At 58.9% G+C, this 27,377-nt stretch overlaps 4 protein-coding genes across 8 annotated transcripts in view; 1 reads left to right on the top strand and 3 right to left on the bottom strand.

Annotated features, from left to right (window-relative positions):
* The first annotated feature begins 31 nt into the window (after nucleotides 1-31).
* LENG8 (leukocyte receptor cluster member 8) lies at nucleotides 32-11,496 on the top strand. 4 transcript variants are annotated; one of them, XM_033411895.2, is made up of 16 exons: nucleotides 32-189; nucleotides 1,842-1,934; nucleotides 2,551-2,725; nucleotides 3,021-3,122; nucleotides 3,859-3,969; nucleotides 4,772-5,024; nucleotides 5,252-5,393; nucleotides 5,613-5,801; nucleotides 6,154-6,432; nucleotides 6,512-6,652; nucleotides 6,788-7,073; nucleotides 7,657-7,758; nucleotides 7,838-7,906; nucleotides 7,991-8,120; nucleotides 8,201-8,408; nucleotides 10,252-11,496. In XM_033411895.2, exons 2-16 carry the CDS (start codon nucleotides 1,897-1,899, stop codon nucleotides 10,412-10,414), a joined length of 2,388 nt encoding a protein of 795 aa, XP_033267786.1. In that variant the 5' UTR covers nucleotides 32-189; nucleotides 1,842-1,896; the 3' UTR covers nucleotides 10,415-11,496. The 4 variants fall into 4 exon arrangements, with proteins under 4 accessions (XP_033267786.1, XP_033267785.1, XP_049559340.1 ...); XM_033411894.2 differs by having other exon boundaries at nucleotides 4,754-5,024; XM_049703383.1 differs by lacking the exon at nucleotides 32-189 and adding an exon at nucleotides 360-543 and having other exon boundaries at nucleotides 4,754-5,024.
* Nucleotides 11,237-13,488, bottom strand: LENG9 (leukocyte receptor cluster member 9). Its single transcript, XM_004283341.4, has one exon. It carries the CDS (start codon nucleotides 13,289-13,291, stop codon nucleotides 11,579-11,581), a length of 1,713 nt encoding a protein of 570 aa, XP_004283389.1. The 5' UTR covers nucleotides 13,292-13,488; the 3' UTR covers nucleotides 11,237-11,578.
* Nucleotides 13,489-14,352: 864 nt separating this feature from the next.
* CDC42EP5 (CDC42 effector protein 5) lies at nucleotides 14,353-18,984 on the bottom strand. Its single transcript, XM_012538047.3, has 2 exons — nucleotides 18,725-18,984; nucleotides 14,353-14,884 (listed from the first exon to the last, which is right to left on the bottom strand). The coding sequence occupies exons 1-2, from the start codon at nucleotides 18,884-18,886 to the stop codon at nucleotides 14,423-14,425; spliced, it is 624 nt and encodes a 207-aa protein (XP_012393501.1). The 5' UTR covers nucleotides 18,887-18,984; the 3' UTR covers nucleotides 14,353-14,422.
* Nucleotides 18,985-19,676: 692 nt separating this feature from the next.
* RPS9 (ribosomal protein S9) overlaps nucleotides 19,677-27,377 on the bottom strand; it is a 129,833-nt gene continuing 122,132 nt past the window's right edge. For both annotated transcript variants that reach the window (XR_007474319.1, XR_007474320.1), the window contains 2 exons: nucleotides 20,993-21,202; nucleotides 19,677-20,116 (listed from right to left, as the gene is read on the bottom strand). The gene's annotated coding sequence lies outside the window, so the exon portion shown is untranslated. The remainder of the gene's footprint in view (nucleotides 20,117-20,992; nucleotides 21,203-27,377) is intronic.

The raw sequence follows: 27,377 nt of genomic DNA, 5'->3' as shown, positions 1-27,377 counted from the left end.
GCTCGTGGCGTCTATTGGCTGCCTGGGGACGAGGGAGGCGGGGCGAGGCCTTCGCGTGACGTCAAGACGCCACGATCCGGGCGTCGAAGCCCAAGGAAAACAAGAGCCAGCCGGGTGGGGAGCAGTCCTGCGGCCGTGTTGCTATCATTTGGAGGCGCCGCTGACAAGTCCCAGGGGCATACGGACGAGGTGGGTGTACCGAGCGGCGGCGGGCGGGCGGGCGGAGGCGGCGTTTCCTTTTGGCCTTACGCCCCGCGGGCCCTGAGGCCTCGGCGGCGGTTGGATCAACAGACGCCGCGCGCGAGCGACGACAGGGTGTGGAGGAGCCCGGGCCACTGGGCCTGCGCACGAGTGGTGGGGAGTGCGGCTGCGCACCCTGGCGCCTGCGCCGTCGGCCTCTGCACCCGCGCGCTCGGAATTCTTGGGCCCAGAGCACCCCTTTTCTTCAACCCCAATTGACCCGGCAGTTCCTTCGGGAGGACCACGTTGACCCTGGCGACGGGCGGCCCTTGCGCTGTCTTCTTCCCCCCACCCGGGGACGTGGTGCGCACGCGCGGCTTGGCCGGGGCGGTGGCTCCGGGGCCAGTGGCGAGGATCCAGGCGAGCTCTTCCTCCACCCTAGCCCTCTTGTGCCTTCCCCGGGCCTGCGGGACGGCCAGGTGCCCCCTTGCCTCCGGCTCTCGCCCCAGCCCAGAAACCTCCTCCCTCCAGGCTCCCCCAGACCTTACCCCCACTTTTCTTCCTGTCCCGGGGCTCCACCCACTATCCCCACTCGTGATTCCCCCCACCTCCCTGCCCCCAACCCTTCCGCCCAGTTCCGTTCGGTCTCTTCTTTATGGCTTGTCTTCTCTAGGCTTTTTTCCAGTTCCAGACTCCTTACATCTCCACTTCTTGTAGGATTTTCGGGTTCTCCAGCGGGACTCGCCTTTGAGCACCCCCATACTTCTCAGTTCCTCCCTCAAGTCTAGGCCCCCCAATTCTTGCCCCCAGGACATTCCTTCATGTTCTTGCTGTCCTGTTCTGTCCATCCCACTCCAAGTCCCTAAAGATGTTTTGGACCTCTTTGGGCGTCCCCAAAGCTTTCTCACCAGACCCCCAACCAAGGGGCTCGCCTCTTCTCTTTTCCCAGGTCTACTCCTGCTTCTAGGAACCTCCCATGTACGTTTTTCTCTATCCTTAGGGGGCCTTCCTGAAATTAGTCTTTTAAGAGCTTTTTAAGAACTCATTTCTTCACTCCCGGGGTTCCTCTCTGGCACCCTCAACTTCTTCCTGCTCCAGGAGTAACTTCCAGAAATCGGCTTTTTCTCCCAGACTTCTCCATTCTCCAGTGTTCTCTTTTCTCAAGGCTTCCTCAAATGCTTCCCTCTTTACAGACTTTCTCTCAGGGGTCTTTCCAGGTCTTCCAGCCTGGAGGTTCACTTAGCCCTTGTTTATTAGAGCTTCTTCTCAGAAGCCATCTTCCTCCTTGCTCCTTGCCTGAGGTCCCCCACCCTGCCCTCTGACCCTGTCCCTGTTTCGGGGTTTCCCTCGAACCCTTCCCTTTCTTCATATGGGTTTCTGATCCTTCTCTTTCTCTTTGGGAAACTCATTTGGACTTCCCTGTTTTCCAGTCCTTTGTTTTCCACCTAGAGCACTGCAGAGGGGCCAGGGTCTTTCCCTCAGGCTGTAGCCCTTTAATTCCACACCCAGAATTCTCTTCAGATTGTTCACCCCTTGGCTCCTTCTTTCTCAGACTCCCTTTTCTGTCTGGGTTCTCGTGAGCCCATTTGCTTTTCTTCCCTATTTGTTGACATGTTTCTTGCTCCCTCTGGAGTCTTCCTAATTCGTTCTTTTTCTTGCAGACAGTGAAAAAGCAGTCTGGCTCCCGAGGTCCACCCCGTACACCCCAGGGTCCAGATGGCGGCCAACGTGGGTGATCAGCGTAGCACGGATTGGTTAGTGAGGCTAGAGGGACGGGTCGGAGGGGAGGGCAAGAGGAAGCAAGACCCAGTGTTGTCTTCCGGATGGGCCGTCACACAGCATGGGGGGACACGATACCACAGCCCCTGGGGTAGGGATGGGGCCGAGGCACTCCTTTGAGCGTTCACCTTTCACAGTGCAGTGCTTGTTTCACAGAAGTGTGATGATTCATTCCGTGGACTGGGAATAAGAGGCAGCCTCCAACACTTAATACTCATTTATTTTTTTAATTCCTCGTTTTTTTCCAAAACAGTGTGATGATTTTCTGACTGAGGTGCTATCAGACAGAATTTGTGGTTTTGTAAAGCATTTAGATCTGTTAGGCATCAGGTGGTGTTTTAAGTCTTGTGGTTACTGGTAATTCTTTGGTTTGAGTTTTAACGTCTGTATGTAGCAGGCATCTGCAAAAGTACCTTAGGTAGGTAATCGCATCTGTCGCTCACTGAAGACTGTGACGCAGAAACTGGCTGTCAGTGTGTCACAGATTAGGAAATTGAGGCTCTGGGATTCAAGCCCTGGGGTTTGCCTGCTTCCGTCCTGCCCACCGTCTGCAGTGGGAGAATGGGCTGACTTGATGTCCCCTTTCTGCAGGTCCTCTCAGTACAGCATGGTGGCCGGGGCAGGCAGAGAGAGTGGCATGGAGACCCCCATGCACGAGAACCCCGAGTGGGAGAAGGCCCGCCAGGCCCTGGCCAGCATCAGCAAAGCGGGAGCTGCCGGCAGCTCTGCCAAGGCCAGCAGCAGCGGGCCCGTGGCCAGTGCACAGGTGAGCAGCGTCCCCTGCGCGGGCGTGGGGCACACGCACACACTTGGTGTCCTCTCGCATCACCAGGGCAGGGTGCTCTGAGGACATCCTGGGAGCCCTTGAGTAGTGAGTAGGGCACCATGTGGTCGTTGTCCCTGGGAATCCAGCCTGAGGGAGGGGTGCTTGTGTCCGGTGCTAGAGGTGGTGGCTCTCTGTGGAGAGATGTGTTCCCAGTTCTGTCCCTTGGCAGTTAACCACCAGTAAACAGACCTGCCCTGGTGGGGCCCTGATGGCACGTGGTTCTCTCCCCCCACAGTATGTGTCACAGGCAGAAGCCTCGGCTCTGCAGCAGCAGCAGTACTACCAGTGGTACCAGCAGTACAACTATGCCTATCCGTACAGCTACTATTACCCTGTGGTGAGTGCCCACCCAGCCCGGCAGGGGCAGGCGGTGGAGGGGCGGAGGTGGGATCAGTCGGGCAGGGTCCGGGGCAGTGGGTGGATTGACCACAGCAGTGACAGCTGCTGGAAAACCCTCCCTGAGCTCATGGTCCACAAGGTAAATGCCCAGGTCCTTCGGTGGCCACCCACGCTGCCCTCCCTGTGCCCACGTTGCCACAGAGACTCCTCCCTCTCAGCACACACTGAGTCCACTGCCGCCTCAGCCCTTTCCTTGCGTGCCGACACTCGCCGTGCCCTCGCCTAGCAGAGGGCTGCCCGAGAGCGCCTTCGGAGTGCGCTTCCTGGGACAGGCTTTCCTTAGAGTGGCATTCCCACTGCTCACCCTGCCACTCGGCTTCTCTGCTTGGCTTTTTTTTTTGTTTAATGCTGGCTGTGTTGGGTGTCTATTGTGGCATGTGTTTTGAGTGCAAAGTTCATTCTGTCTTTATTTTTCATTGTATTATAGTGTTTAGATGGGTTGGTACTCAGTAAATAGTTGTTGAAGAGAGTGGAATGTGGGACACATGGAGGTGGTCATTTTATTTGGTAATTTTTCAGCATGAGGGAGTTGGGCGCTTCTATGTGGTGGAGAGAGGGAGGGTGAGAGATCAGTAAAGGATTGCAAACTGAGCAGCTGGGAGAGAGGGGCGGGTCTAGGCCTCTAGGGAAGGAATCGGCCCACCGCTAATCCTTCCCTCCTGTGCCCTCGCTAGAGCATGTACCAGAGCTACGGTTCCCCCTCCCAGTACGGGATGGCCAGCTCCTACGGCTCAGCTGCACCGCAGCAGCCGTCCGCAGCGCAGCACCAAGGGACTCTGAACCAGGTAACGCCCTACCCCGCCCCGGCTCACCACGGGGTGTGGCGGGCCAGCAGCGGGGACACCTGCGTTATTTAAGCTGCTCCTGCCCAGCAGTTCCTGATCTGAGAACGAGGAAGGCTAAGCTTAGTTTTTGAAACCAGGGTGGGTGTAGGGCTTGAGTACGGCCAGGGGGCTGAGGTGTTGGGGTGACGGTGGGAGCGCTTTGTGGCGTGGCAGCCTTCTCCTGTGCTTTCCCCTCAGCACATGCCCACATGCATACAGTCTCTCTCTCTCACGCACGCACACACGCTCTAGCCTTGCACTTCACGTGCAGCTGGGAGGCGCGGTGGAGCTCGTGCCGGGGAGGTGGGCAGACCTGGGTGTGAATCCCAGCGCCCCGGTGGCCAACCAAACTACAAGTCACGCTCTCTCTGCGCCTCAGGCGGTGCCGTCCAGCAGTGGCGGGGGGAGGGAAGGATCGCGGCTTTATCACCGGCTCCCGCAAGCGTGTGCCACATGTGTCTTGACGGGCACGTGACATGTGCTCGGACAGTGACCGCCGGGGTGGGGGTGCCGTCGGGGGCGGACGCCGCCGCTCAGCAGTGGGAGCTGTGGGAGAGTAGTGCGGTGCCTGAGCTGCTGGGCCGTGGGAGGGGCGGGGTGGCTGTCGTTGCCGAAGCCCCCGCCTCAAGAGGCGCTCTGCGGGTGCGGGTGGCGAGGCGGGGGAGCGTCCGGCCGCGGAGTTGAGAGCTGAGGTAGCCGCGGACCCCGCGCGAGGGCCAGCCCGGGGTGCCCGCTCCTGCCTCAGCGGCCGCTCCGCCCACAGCCCCCGGTCCCGGGTATGGACGAAGGCCTGTCCTACCAGGCACCCCCTCAGCAGCTGCCAGCGGCCCAGCCCCCTCAGCCCTCCAACCCCCCGCGTGGGGCTCACCCTTTGAGCAGCGGTCCGCAGCCAGGGACGGCCCCTGCCACGCAGCACAGCCAGGCAGGATCTGCCTCGGGCCAGGCCTACGGGCAGCATGGCTACAGCGAGCCCGCCAAGCCCAAGAAGGGCCAGCAGCTGTGGAACCGCATGAAGCGTGAGTGGCCTTGGGCCGCGGAGGGGAGGGGGCCTCACAGGACTCCTGGCGCGAGGCACGTGGGGTGCTTGGACCTTGCTTCACTCTTGGGACCTCCCGGGGCGGTGCGTGGGGCCGCTCGGAATGGGCGCCCTTCTCTGGAGCTCAGGGCTCCTGCCCCGGGGGTGGGGGCGGGGCCGCCCACGTGGGCGGGGGAGGCCTCACCCCAGCTTTTGCTGCCCTCACAGCGGCCCCTGGGACTGGTGGGCTCAAGTTCAACATTCAGAAACGGCCTTTCGCTGTCACAAGCCAGAGCTTTGGCTCCACCACGGAGGGCCAGCACGGCAGCTTCGGTCCCCAGCCCAACCCCGAGAAGGCCCAGAACCACAGGTGACGGCCGCCCCCTTGCCCGGCCCCAGCCCCTGGGCACTGTGCTCAGCATCTGCGTGCGGCCCACTGGCACGGCCTGCTCCTTAGAAAGCAGAGAGCCCCCCTGCCCCACGGGCTTGCCCTGAGTGCCTGCCCGGGAGGGGCGGTGATGACGGTCCCACCTGGGTCGTGGGGTACCACTCCCCAACCGAGTGTCTGCACCTGTCCTCCCTCCGCCAGGGGGAACCTGTCCGGTAAGCCCGACGACTGGCCGCAGGACATGAAGGAGTACGTGGAGCGCTGCTTCACTGCCTGCGAGTCGGAGGAGGACAAGGACCGGACGGAGAAGCTGCTCAAGGAGGTGCTGCAGGCGAGGCTCCAGGACGGCTCGGCCTACACCATCGACTGGAGCCGGGAGCCCCTGCCGGGGTGCGTGGGGCCGGGGGGCGCTCGGGAGGTGCCTGGTGCTGCAGTTGGAGACCTGCCATCCTAGGTGTCCGGGGCCCTGAAGGAGCGAGAGAATGGGGTCCTGGGGGTGGGAGGCTGCTGGGGTGGGAGTCCCGGGGGTGAGAGCGTGGAGGCGGGAGGTGTGCTACTCAGCGGCTGCCAGCAGCCTCTAGACACACAAAACCTTGGGATTGTCTCCCACCTGAGCGTCGTGTTAGTCGAGTTGCCTGGGTAAGTGCCCTTCCTTCTGAGCTCGTGTGTCCAGGGGCGGGTGGCAGGCGTTGGGGGATGTCGGGGCGCCGGGTGGTGATGCCCTCCCCTGCTATATCCCCAGGCTGACTCGGGAGCCTGTGGCTGAGAGCCCCAAGAAGAAGCGGTGGGAGGCCCCTAGCAGCCTCCACCCTCCCCGGGGGGCAGGCTCAGCGACCAGGGGCGGGGGTGCCCAGTCCCAGCGAGGGACGCCCGGGGCTGGGGGTGCTGGCCGAGCCCGGGGCAGCAGCTTCGCCAAGTTCGGCAACCGCAATGTCTTCATGAAGGACCACAGCTCCTCCTCCAGCACCGACTCGCGCTCCCGCTCCTCCTCCCGCTCCCCGACCCGCCATTTCCGCCGCAGGTGCGAGGCCGCTGGGTGGCGGGGCCGGGGGCGGGGGGAGGAGACGTTTCAGGCCTCACCTTTGTGCTCCTCTGCACAGTGACTCGCACTCGGATTCCGACAGCTCCTACTCAGGGAATGAGTGTCACCCTGTGGGTCGCAGGAACCCACCCCCCAAGGGCCGGGGAGGCCGGGGGGCCCACATGGACCGGGGCCGAGGCAGGGCGCAGCGTGGGAAGAGGTGAGGCTTTGGGGGGCCGGGGAGGAGGGGCCGCTGGGAGGGGGAGGGCTGTGTCTGGGCAGCGGTGGAGAGGCAGGGGGTGGCGCCACGCCCGCCCCTTCAGGGCCCCTCCTCCCTCCCTCCCCCCCTCCCCAGGCACGACCTAGCCCCCACCAAGCGCAGCCGCAAGAAGATGGCGGCCCTGGAGTGTGAGGATCCCGAGCGCGAGCTGAAGAAGCAGAAGCGGGCGGCGCGCTTCCAGCACGGACATTCCCGCCGCCTGCGCCTGGAGCCCCTGGTGCTGCAGATGAGCAGCCTGGAGAGCGGTGGGGCCGACCCCGACTGGCACGAGCTGCAGATCGTGGGCACCTGCCCTGACATCACCAAGCACTACTTGCGTCTCACCTGCGCCCCCGACCCGTCCACCGTGCGCCCCGTGGCGGTAAGCGCCCCCTGGCAGCGAGGGCAGGTCCTCCCTGTGAGGCCAGCGCTGGCACCAGGCCTCCGGGGCCAACGCTGCGAGGATGGCAGAGGCAACATGGGAGGAGGTGGCGGGGCGGGCAGGGGTCTGGCTCGGGGAAGACCCGGACCTGCCTGTGCACAGGGGGCCTGAGGCACCGAGAGGTGAACTGGACCCAGAGCTTGTGCTTTCGGAGCCAAGTCCAGAGCCTGTGGCCTTGTCGGAAGGCTGGGCTGGCCTCTGAGCCTTCGCCTCGTGCTTAGGAGACTAGGAGAAGGAAGCCGATGTCCCCGGCCAGTGCCTGTGAGACACTGGGACATCCACGTCCCAACGTCCCGAGGCCCGAGCTGGGAGCGGGGCTGATGTGTCCTCCCGGGACGCATGCGCGGCCTGTGCTGACGCGGGAGACCGTGTGCACGCTTTTACTCTTAGGTTCTATTCCCTTTAATGTCGGGATCAAGCCACTGGGTGGGTTTAATGTTGCGGCCTCCGCTTTAGGACCCCGAGTTTGTGGAACTGTGGCAGGTTTTAGCACATCCTGAGCCACAATTCACCTCCTTCCCAGGTTTTGAAGAAGTCGCTGTGCATGGTCAAGTCCCACTGGAAGGAGAAGCAGGACTATGCCTTCGCCTGCGAGCAGATGAAGTCCATCCGGCAGGACCTGACGGTGAGGCGGGGGCCGGGGAGGGGGCCACACTGCTGGTCCCGCCCTGCTCCGGTGTGACATCTGCTCTCCCGCTGCCCAGGTGCAAGGTGTGCGCACCGAGTTCACGGTGGAGGTGTACGAGACCCACGCCCGCATCGCCTTGGAGAAGGTGAGGGGCTGACAGGATTCCCTCGGCTCCCCCCACCCCCGTCCTGGCCTCACTCTGCTCCTCTCCTCCCTCCCTGCCCTCCAGGGTGACCACGAAGAGTTCAACCAGTGCCAGACGCAGCTCAAGTCACTGTATGCTGAGAACCTGCCAGGCAACGTGGGCGAGTTCACTGCCTACCGGATCCTCTACTACATCTTCACCAAGAACTCAGGAGGTGAGGCGCAGCCCCGCAGAGCGGGGCGGCCGCGGGCCCCCAGCTCCTGGCCCTGCTCACCTCCTCGTCTCCGGCCGCAGACATCACCACGGAGCTGGCGTACCTGACGCGGGAGCTGAAGGCGGACCCTTGTGTGGCCCACGCCTTGGCGCTCAGGGCAGCCTGGGCCCTGGGCAACTACCACCGCTTCTTTCGGCTCTACTCGCACGCGCCCTGTATGTCTGGCTACCTCGTGGACAAGTTTGCAGACCGGGAGCGCAAGGCCGCCCTCAAGGCAATGATCAAAACGTATGTGAAGCTGAGCTCTCCCCCGGCCCTCTGCTCTGCGGCCTCAGTGCCGCCCTCCTCCCGCCGCCCGCACCTCTGACTCCCCTGGTCTCCCTCCCTCGGGTCCTGGTCTTCTCTCCCCTTCTCTCCTCTCCACACTCGGCCCACCCCTCTGGTCCCTCCACCTTCCAGCGCACGCACTGCGGGCCCTCCTCCGTGGTCCTGTCTCTCACTGCTCCGGGCTCCCCTGCCCCTTTGCCTCTCTTTACCTTCTGCTCGCATCACCCTGGACCCCACTTGGTCTTCTCCTTGCTCCGGGCTCCCCTTCCTCCAAGGCCTCTGCCCACCTTCTTCAGCGCTCCTGTGGCTGAGCTCCTGCTCTGTGGGGACGCCCAGCGAAGGCGGCCCTGCCCTTGGTAGCCGCGGTCTCAGGGACAAGGCCCCGCTCCCACTCGAGCTGTTTTGAGAGCCCAGGCATGCTCAGGGATCAGGTGTGAGGCAGGGACCAAGCTAGGCCGGGACCCCAAAGAGCGCAGCCTGTGCTCACGTGCTCAGTCAGGCGGGAGACGCCCCCCGGCGACGGCAGGACACCTCTTGTGTTGTCACAACCGGGGTCCTCCTGGCCTCTGCTGGTGGAGGCCAGACGTGCTGCTCAGTGCCCTGCAGTGCACAGGGCACCCCCAGCTGGGTCACCTGGCCGCAGTCAGTCTCGCTGAGGCTGGGAAGCCCTGGTCAGAGGACGTGGGGCCTTGAGTGCCACGTCAGTGTGTTGGGAGCCGTGGGGGTGGTTTGCAGCTGGGGAGGGACACTTACCCTGCAGGTTAGGAGACTCCTAGGATCCAGTTTGGGTCAAGCCGATATGAGGGCAAGGTGCGGGCCGGGGCAGGGGCCGTGGGGCAGACACACAGGAGGCAGGGCCGCGGGACCCGCTCTCTAAGCCAGGAGGGGTGAGGAGGCCGTGTACCTGAAGGACCCTGGGCTCCCCGGTGTGTTCTCCACGGCCGCACAGGCTCTTCCTCCTGCAGTTTTCGGGCTTCTGCGCCGCCCCCGGGCTGTAGCCGGGCAGGCCACTGTCTCCTCCTCAGCACTTCCTGTTTCTGCCTCAGCCTATGTGTGCTTGGCCAGTGGGAGGGCTCTGGCCTGTCATTGGCCTCACGGTCTTGTGTCCCCCTGCTCCAGAGGGTGGTGCGGCTTCTCTCTGGCTCGCTGGGCCGGGGCCAGCCCCGTGTTGGGGGGCAGCAGGCTGTCCTGTGCCCCGCCCCCCATGGACTTCCAGGGCTGTGAGGAAGTGGGGGCTTCAGGCAGGACTGGTCTGAGCGTTTTCTGCCACTTACTTACGTCCTAGGTGACAGTGGCCAAGTGGCTCTGCCGCTGCGCTGTCCTCGGTGTGTGTCTGTAAAGGGTAGGGTGACAGCTGCTGGGAGGGAGCTCAGCGGGCTCACGGGGCGGTACTTAGAAGAGCACAGGCCAAGCCTCCTCTTAGCACTCCCACCCAGCTCAGGGCAAGCGGGAGGGGCGGGGCTCCCTGCACCTGGCCCCTGCCCCGGCCCCGTGGGCCCTCTCCTGAGGGGCTGCTCAGGCCCCGGCCAGCAGAGGAGCCAGCTGGGCCCTTCCCTCCTGTCCCCTCTCCTCCCGTCCCCCGCACAGGTAAGTGAGGGGGAGGGGGGGCACAGCGAGGGGTTGGGGCCCCCCCCACCCCGGGCCCCCCCGAGCCCCTGAGGGGGGAGGCTGGGGCTGGGGAGGGGCCAGCAGGTGACATGCTGAGGAAACCTTCGGGTGCCCGAAGGGGGGCACCCACTCCTTGCTCGTGGGGCCCTCCCATGCCCGCCGCCCGCCTCATCGCGTTCTCCTCTTGTCTCCGTAGCTTCCGCCCTGCGCTGCCAGTCTCCTACCTGCAGGCCGAGCTGGCCTTCGAGGGTGAGGCCGCCTGCCGGGCCTTCCTGGAGCCCCTGGGCCTGGCCTACACGGGCCCGGACAACTCCAGCGTCGACTGCCGCCTCAGCCTGGCGCAGCTGCCGGCCTTCTGAGCACCAGCGCCGCCGGGGGTGGGGGGCAGGGCTGCAGCCCCCCAGCGCCGCCTCGGCGGGTTTTGTTTTTGAGCCGTGGACTTGGGTTGTAAATTAATTTGCGGGGAGTGGGCTCCAGGAAGAGCCACCAGCCCGGCCCCCATTGCCCACCGGGGAGTCTGTACAGAGATTTTTCTACATTTTTATTTTTGCCTCTGAGGGATGGGATTGGGGGAGGGGGGACAGCAGAGGGTTGGGGGCATAGTGTGTGGGGTCGTCTGTGTCCACCTTGCACCTCCACTAATGCTGTCTCAGTGTTTTTTCTCTCTCTCTCTCGAGCTTGTACTCCGGTAGCGACCCGGCACCCTGGCCCATCCCATGCCAGGGGGGCCAGTGGAAGAAGACAGGCCGCTCCGCCCGTGCCCGCCTGCGGCAGGGGCACCAGCACACCAGCCCGCTGCCCGCTGCCTCATCTGCCTCACCACAGACTCTTGTTGCCCAGCCCTCCGGGGCCTCAGTGTTTGGGGCGAGGGGAGCCGCGTAGACTGTGCCCTGCCCGCAGCCCCCGACCCCAGAAACGCCAACGCCGCGCCACCGCCAGATCCACACTGCCAGCCTGCACTGAGGACTCCGGAGGCCATCGCGGGACCTCGACGGCCGGGCTGCCTCGTCTGCAGTTGTATTAAGTTGTCTCCGTGTCCCTTCCCCTCTCCACCCCAATGTTTCTTCTGGTTTTTCCCCCTTTTCCCTGCCGCCGCCTCCTGCTCCCGCTCTCCCTTGGTTCAGCACAGGTAAAACGGTTACCCTCCCTCCCCGCCTCATGGATCACCAGCTCACGTCATGTTTCCTTCTCTTTTCTTTTTGTGTGTGTTTAAGTTATTTTTTCTTCCTCCCCTTTTCTTTTCCGTCCTCCCTCCCTCTTCTGCCATGTAACTGGAGGATGTGCAATGAGTTTGCAAACAGCTGGACTGTCAGGCTGCTTTTTTTCCAGATGTTCCTCCTTTGCCTCCCCTCCCCCTCCTCTCCCCCTCCCCTTTCCTTCCTTCATTCTTTCCTTGGAGCACTGAGCACCATTTGGAAGCTTGAGAGAAACCAAAATTAAAGAGAGAGAGAGAGAGAACACGCGTGCACGCTTTGTCCTTCTGCCCCGGGCTAGATTGCCTCTGGGTGGCTGGGTCCTGGCCTTTATTTCTTTGGGCATTGAGATACTAGGGGGATCTCTGCCACGGCCTGGTAGGTGCCCCCTGACCTCCCCACGCGGCACAGCCAGAGTTTCCCCAGGGGCTGGCTCCCCAGCTCCTGCCTTGGGCTGAACCCAGGCTTGGGGAGGCCGACTTGGGAACCCTGGGGCACCTTGGCCAGGGTGAGGTGGGGGTGTAGGCCCCTGCAGGGCTGCAGCACTCTCAGCCCTTCGGCCTCCAGCCTCTGGCTGAGCACTTGGGCCATGTTCTCCAAAGGGGGGTCGGGGGGCGCACAGAGCACACGAGAGCCCAGGAACACCAGGCGCCTGAACCTCAGCCTCTGAGGGACCTGAAGCCCGGGGTCCGAGAGCACGCCTCTGAGTGCGTCGACCGCAGCCGCCGTCTCCCCGGGGCCCGCCAGCCTCAGCAGGGCCACCGTCAGGTGCAGGGCCTGAGCAGGCACTGTGAACGCCGCGCAAGCTGGTGCATTTCGTACCAGTTCTTCTTGGACCTTAGCCACCCCGGCCTGCAGCTCAGCCTCTGTCACCATGAGGGCCACGAAGTGCGTGGGGCGGGGCCGGCGAGGGCCCACGGCCCCGGCTGCTCCACCGTCCACGGGCCAGACCCCGGGACCCCACTCCACTTCCGTCTCAGAGAGGCCTTCCGAGGGCCTTCCCGGGGCTACCACAGCCGGCAGCTTCCCACCCGGGGACTCCAGGTCCCTGGCAGCGGCGGCGGCTGGCTTCAGCGCCCTTCTTGGCTGCATCCACGGGGAACCTTGGCCTCCAGGGCCGCCCAACTCCCGCTCCTGGATCCTCGATAACGTCCCTGCCAACGCCAGGCGCCCAGCTTCGGGGCCTCCGCCATCCGGGGCCAAGGCGGCCCGGAGTCCCGTCCAAGCTGGCTGTACGCGCCCTCCCGCACCGGTGCCAAGACGGGTCGCAGCTACACCGTCCTGTGCGCCTCCGGCCCCGGCCGTGTCCCCACCGCTGAGCGCACCTCCGGCCCCATACGCGTCCTCGCCGTCACTCTCGTCCCCGGTCCCGGTCCCATGCACGTCCCCGCCCCTGTCTCCGCCGTCGTGCGCGCCCCCGGTCCCGTGCGCGTCCACGCCGTTGCTCTCACCTCCGGCTCCGTGCACGTGCTCGCCGTCGCTCGCATGCCCGGTCTGGTGCGCGTCCTCGCCGTCGCCCTCCTCTCCGACACCGTGCGCATCCCCGCCGTCGAGCGCGTCCAGGATGGTGGACCCGCGGCCCGCAGCCAAGCCCGAGCCGAAGACGAGGTCCGTACGCGAGGCGCGGTCCCACACCAGACGGCCGCGGAAGCGGAAGTAGCGCACCCGGTGCTGCGGCACGGCCAGAACGCCCGGCCCGAGCGCCGCCAGAGGCTCGTCCCAGCAGAAGGAAAGGAAGGGCTTCTCGCGCACACCCAGGAAGCGGTCGACGTAGCCCATGGAAAAGTCGGCCGGGTCGAGGCGCGGGTCCCAGCGGATGCGCTGGATGACAGCCGCAGCCGTGCGCAGCGGCGGCTTCTTGGCTTTGGCCTCTGCTTCGGGCTCGCCTCTAGGCTGCGGCGGCGCCGGCGCCCCGGGGTGGGGCTGGCGGCAGCGGGCACCGAAGCGGCAGCGGCCCTCCAGAAAGAAGCGGCAGGCCGGCGGCGGCGCGGGTTCCGCGCTGGGGGCCCCCACGGGCGGCTCCGGCCCTTCGGCCGCCGCCATGGGAGTGGGGTGCGGCTGGCGCGCTCGCCCAGCTCAGGCCGTTCCCGCACCTGGGTCAGTCCTGCCGGCACGGGCGCCAGGCACCGCTGTGACGTCACGGACGAGGCTCAGGCCCCGCCCCGACCTGGAAAGCACCTCGCGCGTGAGACGGCCCTCCGCGGTGCCCTGGAGGCACCTGACCCTTGCAGCCAAGCGGTTTTTATCTGTGGCCCCGGCCCCAACCCAATAATTTACATATGCGGCCCCGCCCCCACAATCCAAATACCTTACAGGTGCGGCCCCGCCTCTTCTGGCCCCTTAGTGAGCTTGGCTCCGCTACCTAATGATTTACAAGTGCGGCCCCGCCACTCTTGCTCCTTAGAGAAGCTGGCCCCGTCCCTAGTCCAGTGCTTTAACGATGCGGCCCCGCGCTCTCTTGGCCCCTGACGAACTGGGCTCGCACACCCCGCACGCCTAATGATTTGCATGTGCTATCACGCCCCTCCGGGCATTCGTTGGGCCGCGCCCTCCGCGGGACAACCGGACGCCTGTAGGCTCAGAACGAACTTCGTAGCCCGGATTTGGGACGCAACTGTCGCCCTCAGGATGACACAACTTTGGGGCGTCCCTTTTCTACGGGGACCACGCCTCTTCCCGGCCACTTTTCCTGTGCGGCCGCTCCCGGGGTAAAGGACAGCTCGCCTGGGCTGGGTCCACTGGAGACGCGGAGCTCACGGGGTCACAGCCGTCGGCCGGCCCCAGGGAGCGAGTCAGGCCGGGCCCGGGACCGCGTCCGGCAGGCGGCGACGGCGGCGGCGACGCGCAGCCAACACTGCTGAAAAAACCAGGCTGTGGGAGCGGCCACTTCGGAACCCCGCCCCTGGGAGGGGCACCGCCCAGCCACGCCCCTGGCTCTCTTAAAGGGGCCGCATCCCATTACACCAGGTTAATCCTGAGACCTCCACCCACCTGGCTGGGACCGGAACCCCACGTGACACACCTAGCTCTTAAAGGCGCCAGGACCTCATCACCCCTCCCCGTCCCCCCTTCCCACATGCAAAGTAAACAGACAAAACCCGGGGCACAGCCCTTGTCGGTTTATGTATAAAGAAGTGGGGAGCTGGACGGTAAGGGCGCAGGGAATGGGGGTGCCTACAGGCCGATGACGTCGTCCAGCTCGAGGTCCGCGTTGGGGAGGCAACGGGCCCTAGGGTGCTGCGCCCCGGGGCCGGGGTCCACGTCGGGCTTGGCGGCAGCGGCGCCCGGGCGTTCCGCGTCCATGACGCCCAGCACTGCGTCCAGCATGGAGGGGCCCAAATCCAGGTGGAAGGACAGCAGCGGGTCGGCGGGCGCTGGCGCGCGGAGGGCGGGCGGCGGGGGCTGCGGCACGGCGGGCGGCGGCGCGGAGCGCGGGGCCCCCGCGGGCGGCGGCCGGGGCTCAGGGGGTGGCCCGCCGCCGTGGCGGCTCAGGAACGAAGTGTCTCCGAAGGCGTCGCCGCCGCGCCCCACGTGCAGAGTGTGCCGGAAGTCGCCGAGCGGCGCGGAGATGGACAGAGCGCCGCGCTCCGGCCGTTTCTTGGGCTGCGCGGGGCCCAGCTGCTTCAGGACCGGCATCTGCGGGATAGGGACGGGTTAGCACGGCCTACCCCGGGAGGACGCTACCGAGGCCTTCCGTGTTCCCAGCCCTGGGCGTAGCCGTTCAGAGGATGCTCTCCATAAGTACAGGATGATGGTGGTGGGATCACTCCCATTTTACAAGTGGGGAAACTGAGGCTCCCAGAGGTCCGAGGTTACAGCTGCTTGATTCAAATCTCAGACTCAAATTTAGGTCTGCCCATATGTTAATTCCACTAAGAACTAACGTTTGAGCTTTTATAGGTCAGAGAACAAGCAACATGCTTCACCAAGCCTTTTGGACTGCTTCCCAAACTTGACAGAAACTCCAGCTTAAACACAGGGCCATCCACCATGAAGACAGGGCGGACTCTGTCCTTTGGGTGCAACAGACACAGTGCCCAGGGCCCGCCACATTTCTAGAGGCCCGCACACATGTTTAAACGTTTTGTTATTATTTTTTGAACCTCTTGTCCTTTATTGAGGCCACTGGTCCCCAGCTCCCGCAGGGCAGGGACACAGGCCCAGGTCTTCCTCTCCAGCCCCGCCACCTTTGGGGCCTGCAGAGCCCACAAAACCCCGGGGAGCACAGATGAGACCCTCCCCCTCAACACATGGTGTACAGAAGCCCCTTCCCAGACGGGGCTGCCGTGTTTTATTTTAAAACGTCTGGATTATGTTTGCCTTTATACCAACGCAGTCGTAAAATATAATTTTATATATATATATATAATTATCTCCATGAAAGCTTTGCCTAGAACATACAAAAGTCATCATGTAGGCTGGCCTGAGGATTGTAATTTGGGAGATTTAGGGTGGGCCTGGGAAATCTATATATTTGCACAGCATTTTATAATTTGAATAATCTGGTTTTGAAAAAAACATATAAGTCTTACTTCTTGGAAAACAAGAGTAACAATAATAATCATGCAAATTTTCCTATGTTAAAACATGGCAAGAATGGCATAAATTCCAAACGGGCAGCTCATGAACTGTTAACTAGGTACCCTATAGCTACATGACTGCATCAGACTCGATGGTAAATAGATATGCCTGCCAACCTTTGCCCATATCCTGGAACTTGGCCGTTTCTATGGAACTTCTGGGAGGGACTTTGATGACCTTGTACTTTTGTTTTAACAGTCACTGTTATTATAATAATAACAATTTTAAAAAAAACCTTTCCATTTGAATTGAAGCCCCACCCTTTGCCAACTGGATGAATTGGGATAAATTATGTGATTGCTCTCTGTCTGTTTTCTATCTGGAAAATGGATAAAATGACACTACCTTCCTTGCAGGACGCATAGAAATACTCAGTCAAAGAAAACTATATTTTTAACAGTGCCAGCCAACTGATAGTGTTGGGGAGGGGCATGTGTTCCCAAACAAAACTGTGGAACAAAATTTAGATCAAATCCTACGAAGCAGGCAAAGCAGCCAGCCTTGTCCTTTCAGGGACCAGCACCATGGGAAAGATCAGTGATAACGTGGAGAAAAATTAAAGCCAAAAGGATTTGAAATAATTGTAGATGGATATGTTCTGAGAGCTGCCTTCTCCCCTACCCAAACACACACACACACACACACACACACGCACACACTTTACAGTTACTTCTGGAAAAACCAGTCTTGATTTACCACCTCTGTCGTGTTTCTCAAACTTCCCTGACCTCAACCTAGATGAATAAATATATTTTATTGCAATCTGGCACACAGTCACCATTCCTTCCCCACCCACAACCACACCCCCCCCCACATAAGGGAAACAAACATTTTGTGAATTGAGACCTACTCTTATCTCATGCTAGGCACTCAGTTTCAATTCTATTTTATTATTTATTTAATAACTAACTAAATAAATGCCTGCATGATGCATTTACCCTGCACCATGCAGGATCTTAGTTCCCCGGCCAGGGATCGAACCCACACTCCCCCCCGCCCCCCCACCCCACCCCCCCGCAGTGGAAGCACGGAGTCTTAACCACTGGACTACCAGAGAACTCCCTATTTTTCTTTTTTAATGCTGACCTCTGCTTATTCATGAATCTCAATCCACAGTTCAAAAAAAAAAAAAAATCCTGTCTCAGAGCTAGCAGCACCCCTTATCCCTGGGCAGTGGTTCATAGTTCAAAAGAGCAGAACTCAGAAAGCCAACTGCCCAGACTTGGATCTGACTGTGCCCACTGCTGTGTAACTTTGGGCAAATTACTTAACCTTTCTGACCTCACTTCCTCATCTCAAGAATGGAATGACGCTCATATAATAATTCAGTCTCTTGGCAAGAATTGGGGAGATGTTGCCCATGGAAAGTCTTAGCACAGTAGCCAGCGCACAGCAAATGCTCAATAAATGCTCAGTGGAGTCCTGCTTTGGATCATTCTCCCCTGTCCCAGAGAAGGAAATAGATGCTCAGAGATGGTACATGACTTCCCCAAGGTCACAAAGCCAGCTCTGTGGGACTCCAGAGCCCAGAGTTACTGCTTCCACTGCCTGCTGTCCCTTGAACTGGCTCCTCCCTGGACGGCTCTCAGCTATTGCCTCTTCTCCCTGCCCACCCCCTACCTTGCCCCTCATCCCATCCTCCTATCACCCTACAAGGTGACATCACTGACATTTTCCAGCGCTCAGCAGCATATTAAGATCTTGGTTTCTGACACCAGACACAACAGGTTTGCCATTGCCTTTCTGTGGGACCCGGAACTAACTTCCTCAGCCTTAAGCCTTAGTTTACTCCTGAGAAATGGGAAATCAGAATGCCTGTTTGCAAGGGGTTGTCGTAGAGTACACGCATGATGCTGACATTCTATCTCCCGAGAACTTATTCTGGGCCAGGCAGGGGTCTAAGCGCTTCACACAAATGAATGAACTCATTTAATCCTTGGAACAACCCAGTGAGGGGAGACCGCTGTTATTTTGTCCCTTTTACAGATGTGGGTGGCACCTGAGGCACAGAGAGGTGAAGTAACTTGCCCTGGATCACACAGTAGCAAATGTTGGGGGCTGAATCTGGAACCCAGGCAGACGAACTCCGGAGTCAAAGGATGATGTGATACTGCTCCCAGCCCCCAAAGGATAGGGTGTGCAGACCCATGGAGAAAATAATGTTTTGACATCAAGGCCAGGGATTTCCTACACCCTTGACTGTGTTTGCCTGTTTGCTTTGCTTTTTCCCATTCTAGATAACAACGAGTTCAAAATTGTTTTTGAAAGCTACCACTTCTCCTCGCTAGCTCTGAGACCTCGGGGGCCAGTCACTCCACTTCTCCGAGCCTCCGTGTCCCCTTGAACAGAAGGCTCTATCTCCCTTGCTGTGTGCTTGACGCAATGAGGTCACACTCGGAAAAAGGCCGTCACAGGCCCAAGCTCTGTACAGAGGGGCTGCTGTTGTGACAATCTGAAAGCAGGCAGAGAGCGGGAGCCAGGATGGGACCCTGGGACGCGGTGATCGCGCGCACTCGCTAAGCCGCCTTCCTCCCGCCTCCACCCGCCCCCTCTCTTTCCGGGCCGAGGCTCCAGCTGCAGGGGTGGGGGGCACAGCTGGCTCACCTCTGTCCTCTCCGGGCCCCAGCCCCGCCAAGAGGAAATAACAACCCACTGCAGATCCAGCCCGACTGGTCCTCAGCCCTTTGGGAGAGGCAACAAGGAGGGTGGGACCCAGACGGTGCAGGGGGACCCGCGATTGGGAGCCCCCGACCCCCTCGGGGCTCCAGTGCGCGCTTCCTGAGGCCACGTGGCTGCGGCCCAGGATTTCAGCAGCCGCGGCCGCCGTCCCTTTGGCCGGCTGGCCGGCTCCCCTCCAGACCTGACCGGGGACCCTGGGCCACCACTGCCCCGTACCTCGTGGTCCCCGCTGAACCAGGCAGGCAAACTCTCAGGCTCCGGCTCAAGCTGGGAACCCCGTCTTCTTGGTTCGGAGCCCGCCTCCGCCTCCCAGTCCCAGGCCCGCGCCTTCTTCCTTCTTCCTCCGGGCGGGATCTCACCTGGCAAAGGAAGTGTCATACGGAACCTGGAGGGGCATCCAGGACCCAGGCGGCCGGGCCCAGAGTGCCACCTCCTTCTCTCTTAGGTTCCAGGAGTCCTGGCTCCTAGCTCTCTTGATCCTTAGCCTCAGGGGTCCAGGCCCCCAGCCCCTCCTCCCTCAGACCCAGGAGTCCAGGTCCCCGGCCCCTCCTCCCTCAGACCCAGGAGTCCAGGCCCCCATCCCCTCCCGCCTCAGACCCACGGGTCCAGGCCCCCGGTCCCTCCCCCCTCAGACCCAGGAGTCCAGGCCCCCATCCCCTCCCCCCTCAGACCCAGGAGTCCAGGCCCCCATCCCCTCCCCCCTCAGACCCAGGGGTCCAGGCCCCCATCCCCTCCCCCCTCAGACCCAGGGGTCCAGGCCCCCGGCCCCTCCCCCCTCAGACCCAGGAGTCCAGACCCCCGGCCCCTCCCCCCTCAGACCCAGGGGTCCAGGCCCCCAGCCCTCCCCCCTCAGACCCAGGAGTCCAGGCCCCCAGCCCCTCCCCCCTCAGACCCAAGAGTCCAGGCCCCCGGCCCCTCCCCCCTCAGACCCAGGAATCCAGCTCCCCGGCCCCTCCTCCCTCAGACCCAGGAGTCTGAGCCCCAACCCGGGCAGACCCTGGCATGGAGTCCCTCCTTTACCTGCACCGGGATCTGAAGTGTCAGCCCCTCTCGGGGGCCATGGTAGGAGCCCAAAGGGGCGCAGAGTCACGCCCAGTGCGGCTCAGTCTGTCTGGGGCAGAGAGGGTTAAGGCGTAGGTCCCTCCCAGCCTTCCTTATCCCCCAAAAGTTTGCCTCTAGGATTTAAAGGACTAGGAAGTAGCGGTGGAAAAGCTGAGGCCCCTCCGGGCTGAGTGCGGGCCAGGGGAGGAGGCTGGCACTGGGTGTGCGCCCGCCCAGAGAACACGGCAGACGGGGCGGGGGATGGATGGATGGACAGGGCGGCCCCCAGCTCGGCCCCTCCCCCTGCCAGCCTGGAATTTCCTGAAACTGGGGAAGTCTGGCTGTGTAGAAGAATAATTTCTTCCAGATTGCAGCTGTTGAGGGAGTATGTGTGGGCTTGAAAGAGAGAGAGAAAAACAGACAAGGTCAGGCAGTAAGACCAGCAAAAGGATGGATGTGACCTCGGAGGGGCAGCTCTCACCCTGCTTTGGAGAGTTCCCTGGATGAATATCCCTGCCTGGAGCTACTCGTCCACAGAAAGGTCATGACATCACCGAGTGCCAGTGCCTAGCGGCGACAAGAAGAGTCAGATGTGGGTGTGAGGAAGATCCCTCAGCGGCCAGTGTGCCAGAGGGCCTGACCTGGGGGAGGTAGAGGCCCCGGGGAGGAGGCTGGCTCCGCGGTGCGCTGGGGCTGGGATGCTGGGGCCGGAGAGGGAGAGAGTTAGTTTCATAGATAACAAGGAGGTGTGGCTTGCCCTGAATCTTGAAGGAGTGGGACAGAGACAAAAAGTGACAACAATCCAGGGACTTCCCTGGCGGTCCAGTGGTTAAGACTCTACGCTTCCACTGCAGGGGGCACAGGTTCGATCCCTGGTCTAGGAACTAAGATCCTGCATGCCACGTGGCGTGGCCACAAAATAAAAGTTGTAATTATTTTCTATTGACGTTAGCTTCACATAACATAAAATGACTCACTTTAAAGTGGTATGTAGGGGACTTCCCTGGTGGCACAGTGGTTAAGATTCCACCTGCCATGGGTTCGAGCCCTGGTCCGGGAAGATTCCCACATGCCGCGGAGCATCTAAGCCCATGCGCCACAATACGGAGCCTGCGCTCTAGGGCCCGCGAGCCACAACTACTGAGCCCACGTGCCTAGAGCCTGTGCTCCGCAACAAGAGAAGCCACGGCAACGAGAAGCCCTCACACCTCAACGAAGAGTAGCCCCTAGAGTTGGCAACCAGAGAAAGCCCGTACGCAGCAACAAAGACCCAACGCAGCCAAAAATAAATTAATTAATTAATTAATTAATTAATTAATAAAAAATAAAGTGGCATTTAGTACATTCACAATGTTGTGCAACCATCACCTCTATCTAGTCCCGAAATGCTTTCATCTCATCAAAAGCAGAAACAAACAAAAACAAAACAAAAGACTCTTGTACCTGCTGAGCTGTCAGCTGGGGGCTGGTCTGCTCCAAGAGGCTGCCTGCATCCTTCCGGTGTTTTCCCTGTGTCTGTCCTCTGGCAACGGTAAGTTGAGCCCCTCTTATGCTTCAGGTGTCCCTGATTTGCAGGCCTGCCCCATCTCCCTCCTCCCTCCAGCCAGAAAAGCTCCTCTGCTTTTAGGGCTCATGTGATTTGGCTCGGCCCACCTGGAAAACACAGGCGTTATACATATATCACCATCGGTAATGGAGATGTATTCATATATGACCTGGTAATCAGCATAAGTTAATACAGAAGTATACATAATTTATGTCAAGGAATTGGGAGTTTGCAATGCTAAGGACTGGCAAGCCTGAATTCCATAAGGCAGACTGGAAACTCTCAGTCAGGCTAGGAGCTGACGCCTCAGTCTTTGTTTCTGGTTTGGTTTGGTGGTTGTTTTGAGCCCCGCCGCGTAGCATGCAGGATCTTAGTTCCCCAACCAGGGATCAAACCCACGCCCCCTGCATTGGAAAGGCAGAGTCTTAACCACTGGACCGCCAGGGAAGTCCCTGATGCTGTGGTCTTTAAGGCAGAATTTCTTCCCCATTTTGCAGTGAAGGCCTTTCAACTGATTGGGTGAGGCCCACCCACATTCTCGAGGGCCATCTCCTTTACCTAGAGTCAGCTGGGTATAGATGTTAGTCACACCTACATAACGGCTCCCCGGCCATACCTGGGTTAGTGTTTGGTTGAACAACCAGGTACTACAGCCTGGCCAGGCGGACAAGTAAAATGAACCATCACGCCAGGATAATCTCCCCGTCTTAAGGTCCCTAACTTTAATCTTGTGTGCAAAGTCCCTTTGCTACCTGATACGACATATTCATCGGTTTCAGGGATTCATGCCTGGGTATCTTTAGAGGTGCATTCTGTCTACCCCAAGGACCCTCAGAGGGCAGATCCCGGGGGATGGTGGCGTGGCCACCAAGCTGGAGAGCCTGGGAGGAGGAACAGGTATACAAGAGCTGCTAGAGGCCATGCCCAGAAGAGAGGAAAGCAGGACCGGCTGCACGGGCAAGCGACCTGTGCAGTCTTGGGGGTCGCCACGCCTAGAAGGGCCCTCTGCACTTGGTTTCACGGTTTGCTCTATCTTCACATTATTAATCATTTTGAACAAGGGACCCCACATTTTCATTTGCAATGCACCCCGCAAATTAGGTAGCTGGTTCTGGGCTGAAGTGCGGGAAGAGCAGGGTTCTGGGATGAAGCAGCTGAGAAGGGTGACATTGAGAGATAAGAAAAGGGAAAGGAACTTGGACCAGGGCCGGGCAGCAGCCAGAGAAAGTGAAGGAGGAGGAGAGAGATGGGCTGCAGAAGCCCTGGAAGGACGCACAGGTCCCCTCTCTGCAGTCTCAGTCTGATTTAAACAACAACAACAAAAAGATCCACTGGATTTAATAGCAAGCCAGAGGTGACCGGTGGCCAGAGTGAGAACTGCCCATGGGGGCTGGGCAGGCGTAAGCCAGATTGTGGCTGGGGAGGCGAAGGAGAGAGTGAGGAGATGAAAAAGTGCAGAGGACTTGGGAGTCTGCTGTGAAAGAAAGGAGAGCAAGACAGGACGGATATCCGGGGGGAGAGGGAGGGGTCAGAGAAGGAGTTTGGTTTCTTTGCTCGGTTTGGATACACTTCCTGCTATTTTGTTTCTTTTTTGAAAAAGTAATTTTTAGTTACATAAAGGATATCCTCCTTGTAAAGAGAGAGAGGGAAATAACCCTAACTAATAAGGTTTTTTTTTTTACATAGACATTTTTTTAACATCTTTATTGGAGTATAATTGCTTTACCATGGTGTGTTAGTTTCTGCTTTATAACAAAGTGAATCAGCTGTACATATACATATATCCCCATATCTCCTCCCTCTTGCATCTCCCACCCTCCCCATCCCACCCCTCTAGGTGGTCACAAAGCACCGAGCTGATCTCCCTGTGCTATGCTGCTGCTTCCCACTAGCTATCTATTTTACATTTGGTGGTGTATATATGTCCATGTCGCTCTCTCACTTTGTCCCAGCTTCCCCTTCCCCTTCCCCGTGTCCTCAAGTCCATTCTCTAGTAGGTCTGTGTCTTTATTCCCGTCCTGCCCCTAGGTCCTTCATGAACATTTTTTTTTTTAGATTCCATATAAATATGTTTTAGCATACGGTATTTGTTTTTCTCTTTCTGACTTAACTTTTGATGACCTTGTCCAATCCAAGCCCCATGAAATTAGTTTGCAGTATCCACTTTCCAAATGGGCTGGGCTCTTACAAACACACTGACCAGCGTTTCTGCACCTCGGAGCTATTGGCATTTGGGGCTGGATGGTTCTTTGTGGTGGGAGTATCCTGTGCACTGTGGGATGTTCAGCAGCGTCCCAAGGCTCCACCCACTAGATGCCAGTAGCTTCCCCATCCCCAGGATTTAGACGACCAGCATTGCTTCCAAATGGCCCCTGGAGGGGGGATATTGCCCCTGGTTGAGAACAGCTGATCAACATGGTGCTCTAAGAAAACACATATTAAACACACATTTTAAACACACAAAGGAACTTTTACTGGATGGTTTTGGGCTACCACTTTTTTCCCACTTAGCAGTTTCTTTTGGGACTCATTCATTGCTACTACATACAGACTTAAAGAGGGGGCCTGAGCTTACTTCAGCATTTGGAGGAAAGTATATAACAACAGTAATAGCAGCTAACATTTATCAAGGGCTTAGAATTTTTTAGGAGCTGTTCTAAGATCTTTCCACATGTAACCTTAATCTTTGCAATAACTCTATGGGCGGGAGGGGGGGTTGGTATTATTATTCCCACTTTACAGATGGAGAAACTGAGGCACAGAGAGGGTTTTTTGGTTTGTCTCTTAACTTTTAGGTAACTTAGCTAATGCAGCCCTAAAGTTGCGCAGGCAGGATTTGAACTCAGGCAGGCTGACTCTGACTCAGAAGGAGAGATGGAAGATATAGGAGAGGTAGGTTCTATAAAGGACAGGACCCCCAGGAGCAGGGAAGAAAAGGGTCTGTCCAACAGAACTTTCTGGAATGATGGGACTGTCCAGTACAGTAGCCACATGTGGCTGTTGGGCACTTGAGACGCAGCTAGTGGGGCTGAGAAAGTGAAATTTTAATTGTATTTAATTTTCATTGATTCTATTTCCATTGATTTCATGGAAATAGCCACTGGGGGCCAGTGGTCCAGGTATCGGGTAGCCCATGTCTAGAGCACTTGAGGAGGGTTTAGCCCAGGGCAGCGGGGGCTGCCTCTTGAAGGAGCAGGTGGAAGGATAGAGGGGTGACTGCAGCCTGGGTCAGTGTACAGGTGCGGCGGTGCTTCGGGGGCTCTACTCCACCGGCCTGGATCCGGGTGAGGCAGAGGCAGGGGTGGAGGAGGTGAGGCGTTCAGCTGTGCTGGGAAGGGAGGGGAAGCTGGTTCGGATCTGAGCCCCAGGCGAACTGCAGGACGAGTCTACTGAACACTTGCTGTGTGCGGGCTCTGTTCGAAGCACTCCGTCTTATTACCTCATTTAGTCCTCATATCAACCTATGAGGCAGGTGCTGTTATTACGTCCATTGAGCAGATGAGGAAACGAAGTCAGCATGGCAGGGCCTCTACCAAAGGCCACGGAGAGCAGAGACCATAAGCAAGGTGACCTATGCGTGGAGTTCAGGCATTTCCCCAGCTTCTCAGGAGTGGGCAGAGGATGCTGAGTGGGGAGTGACCCAGGGTTCGGGTTTTCCCATCAGGAAGTATTTCCAACAACCCAAAGGACTTTGAAAGAGCCTCATCTAGATGCAGCGGGAGAGAGGAGGAAGCCAGAGAGGGTAGGGACAGACGGGGTGAGAGAGAGAGCGAGGGAGGGAGGGAGACAGAGAGACAGATGACTTCCCTGGCGGTTCAGCGGTTGAGACTCCACGCTTCCACTCCAGGGGGCGAGGGTTCGATCCTTGGTCAGGGAACTGAGATCCTGAAAGTCATGCAGTGCGGCCAAAAAGAAAAAAAAAAAAAGAAGAGCTGGAGACAGGATCTGTGCCAACAGAGGGAGCCCTGGGAGTGCAGCCAGTCTGGTGTGAGCTCTGTCTCTGGAGCTCCCTCCTCCTTCCAGCTGAGCTGGCGCCCAATGCATCCCCACCCCCACCCCCCAACACACAGCTTGCAAGGAGTTTCCTTTCTTTCCTTGGCTTGGATACATTCGCTGCTATTTCTGCTTCTTCTTTTGTAAAGTAATTTTTAGTTACACAAATGATACCTGAATACATCCTCCTTGTAAAGAGAGAAAGGAAAGATTTTTTCTTCTTTCTTTTTTTTGGCCACACCTCACAGCTTGTGGGATCTTCGTCTCCAACCAGGGATTGAATCTGGGCACTCGGCAGTGAGAGCATGGAGTCCTAACCACTGGACCTCCAGGGAATTCCGCCCCCCCCCCACCTTGTAAAGAGAGAAAGGAAAATAACCCTAACTAATAAGGTTTTAATGACCTCATCCCATCCAAGCCCCATAAAATTAGTTTGCAGTATCACCTTCCAACTGGGCTGGGATCTACAAACACATAGACCAGCGTTTCTGCACCTCGAAGCTATTGGCGCTAGGGGCTGGATCGTTCTTTGTGGTGGGAGGGTTGGGGGCCATCCTGTGCACTGTGGGGTGTTCCCAAGGCCCCACCAACTAGATGCCAGTAGCTCCCCCCTCCCCATGGTCTGGACAACCAACAATGTTTCCAAAGGACCATCTGCAGTTCCCTCCCCCTCTGGTTACAACCCCAGCAGGAAAAGTTCCTGGAATCCTTCGCAGGTTCTGTGAAGGAAATGAGTATCCTGGCACAACTGGCAAAGTGGAGGAAATAGGGAAGGGCCAGGAGATAATTGCTGCAAACTCCTGGCCAGAGTACCACGAGCCTCGGTCTTCCACCTGAGGGTGGGTCGGGGATTCCTAAGGTCCTTCCTGCCCTTCTGCTAAATGTGGGCAGGCGGGAATGTGACCAAAGCCTGTGCACTGGTGTCAGCCAGCCCTGGCTTGGAGCTCTTGCCTGTGTGACCCCGGCAAGCCGCTTTTCAACTTGTAGCTTTAGTTTCTTCATCCATGTCAGAGGTCCAAGGAACCTCACAGAAATCCTAACAATAATTCATAAAGGCAGCTATCATTACCAAACCCAAGCGGTTTGCCAGGCTGTGTCTAGGCACGTGACGATGACGGTAATAGTCATAACAGCTCACATCCTTGAATGAGTGCTAAGTAAGTGCTAAGTAAACTCTACTCCACACATCTCGTGTATGAACTATTTCGTTTCTCACCAAAACCCCAAAAAGCAGGTGCTGGCATTATCCTCATTTGATAGATGACGAAGTAGAGGCAATCGGGTGACTTTCCCGAAGTCACAAAGTTAATAAAAGGCAGAGCTATGATCAAATCTCAGGATGCCTGGCTCAAGATCTCGCGCTCTTAGCCCAACTGCTTGCTTCCTATGAGAAACAGAATAGAATAATCTCTGATCACCTGCTTCCTTTGAAGCAGACACCATTATCATTGCCATTTTCCAGAAAAGCAAAGGGAGCCTCAGAGAGGCAGAATGACATTCCCAGGGACACAGAGCTGGCAAGAGGCAGATCTAGGTTTTGAAACCGGTTTGGGGTGAGGCCAGTCCATTATCTTTTGGTCATACCCAGTATCCGGTACCCTGAACCTGGTCTGGTAAAGGACAGTTCTGAGGTGGATAGGGGAAAACGAACATTATACGACACGCCGGTCTGCTCCAGTGGCTGTGATGCTGAGTGTGGGACCAACATCCCGGGCCTCTGAGAAGCTTTATCCCTATTCAGGATGCATGGATTGTGAAGGGAGTTTGAATCATTGCCAACTACATCCATCCCCCGTATTTTTCCAAGTTACCCTCATGCTCTGACTGAATATGTCTTATCTGAATCCTGCATGGAGTCTACAGAAGAGGCCCAAAGATGGGGCTCAGCGGATGCCTACCTGATCACTGAGATATCAGAAAATGGGGGAGGCTGTGTTGCCTTCATAGACTCTGACCATGGTGCTGAAACTAGACTCAACCGTCAAATCCCCATCAGCACCGTGGACAGCAGCCACAGAACCTACCTTCCTGGGGTTGGGTCCTGCTGGTGAAATAGGGAGGGTGTCCACATACAGGTCCGGGGGTGTTGGGGCCACGCAGAGAAGGAGCCAGAATTGTTCAGGAGGCAGGGAAGCTCAGTATGCAGATGAGGACCAGACTGGCCACAGAATGCTGTCATCAGGAGAAGACAACTTCTTTTCTACTCTACACTGGTGGAAGTAGCCAGACGGCAAAATGGACGCACCCTAGACTTGGCCTGGTCATCAGGTTGTCTTTTATGGATGCGCT

This window comes from Orcinus orca, chromosome 20, assembly GCF_937001465.1.
Source record: "Orcinus orca chromosome 20, mOrcOrc1.1, whole genome shotgun sequence".
In the NCBI taxonomy this organism is placed as follows: Eukaryota; Metazoa; Chordata; class Mammalia; order Artiodactyla; family Delphinidae; genus Orcinus; species Orcinus orca.
The sequence above is the reverse complement of the archived record's forward strand: the minus strand, read 5'-3'. Positions and strand labels throughout refer to the sequence as shown.

Coding starts and splice junctions, on each gene's coding strand:
- LENG8 (XM_033411894.2), top strand. CDS start 1,897: ATGGCGGCCAACGTGGGTGATCAGCGTAGCACGGATTG. Junction 1,935..2,550: donor GATCAGCGTAGCACGGATTG/GTTAGTGAGGCT, acceptor CCCTTTCTGCAG/GTCCTCTCAGTACAGCATGG. Junction 3,123..3,858: donor ACAGCTACTATTACCCTGTG/GTGAGTGCCCAC, acceptor TGCCCTCGCTAG/AGCATGTACCAGAGCTACGG.
- LENG9 (XM_004283341.4), bottom strand. CDS start 13,291: ATGGCGGCGGCCGAAGGGCCGGAGCCGCCCGTGGGGGCCCCCAGCGCG.
- CDC42EP5 (XM_012538047.3), bottom strand. CDS start 18,886: ATGACACTTCCTTTGCCAGGTGAGATCCCGCCCGGAGGAAGAAGGAAG. Junction 14,885..18,724: donor GGTTCAGCGGGGACCACGAG/GTACGGGGCAGT, acceptor CCTATCCCGCAG/ATGCCGGTCCTGAAGCAGCT.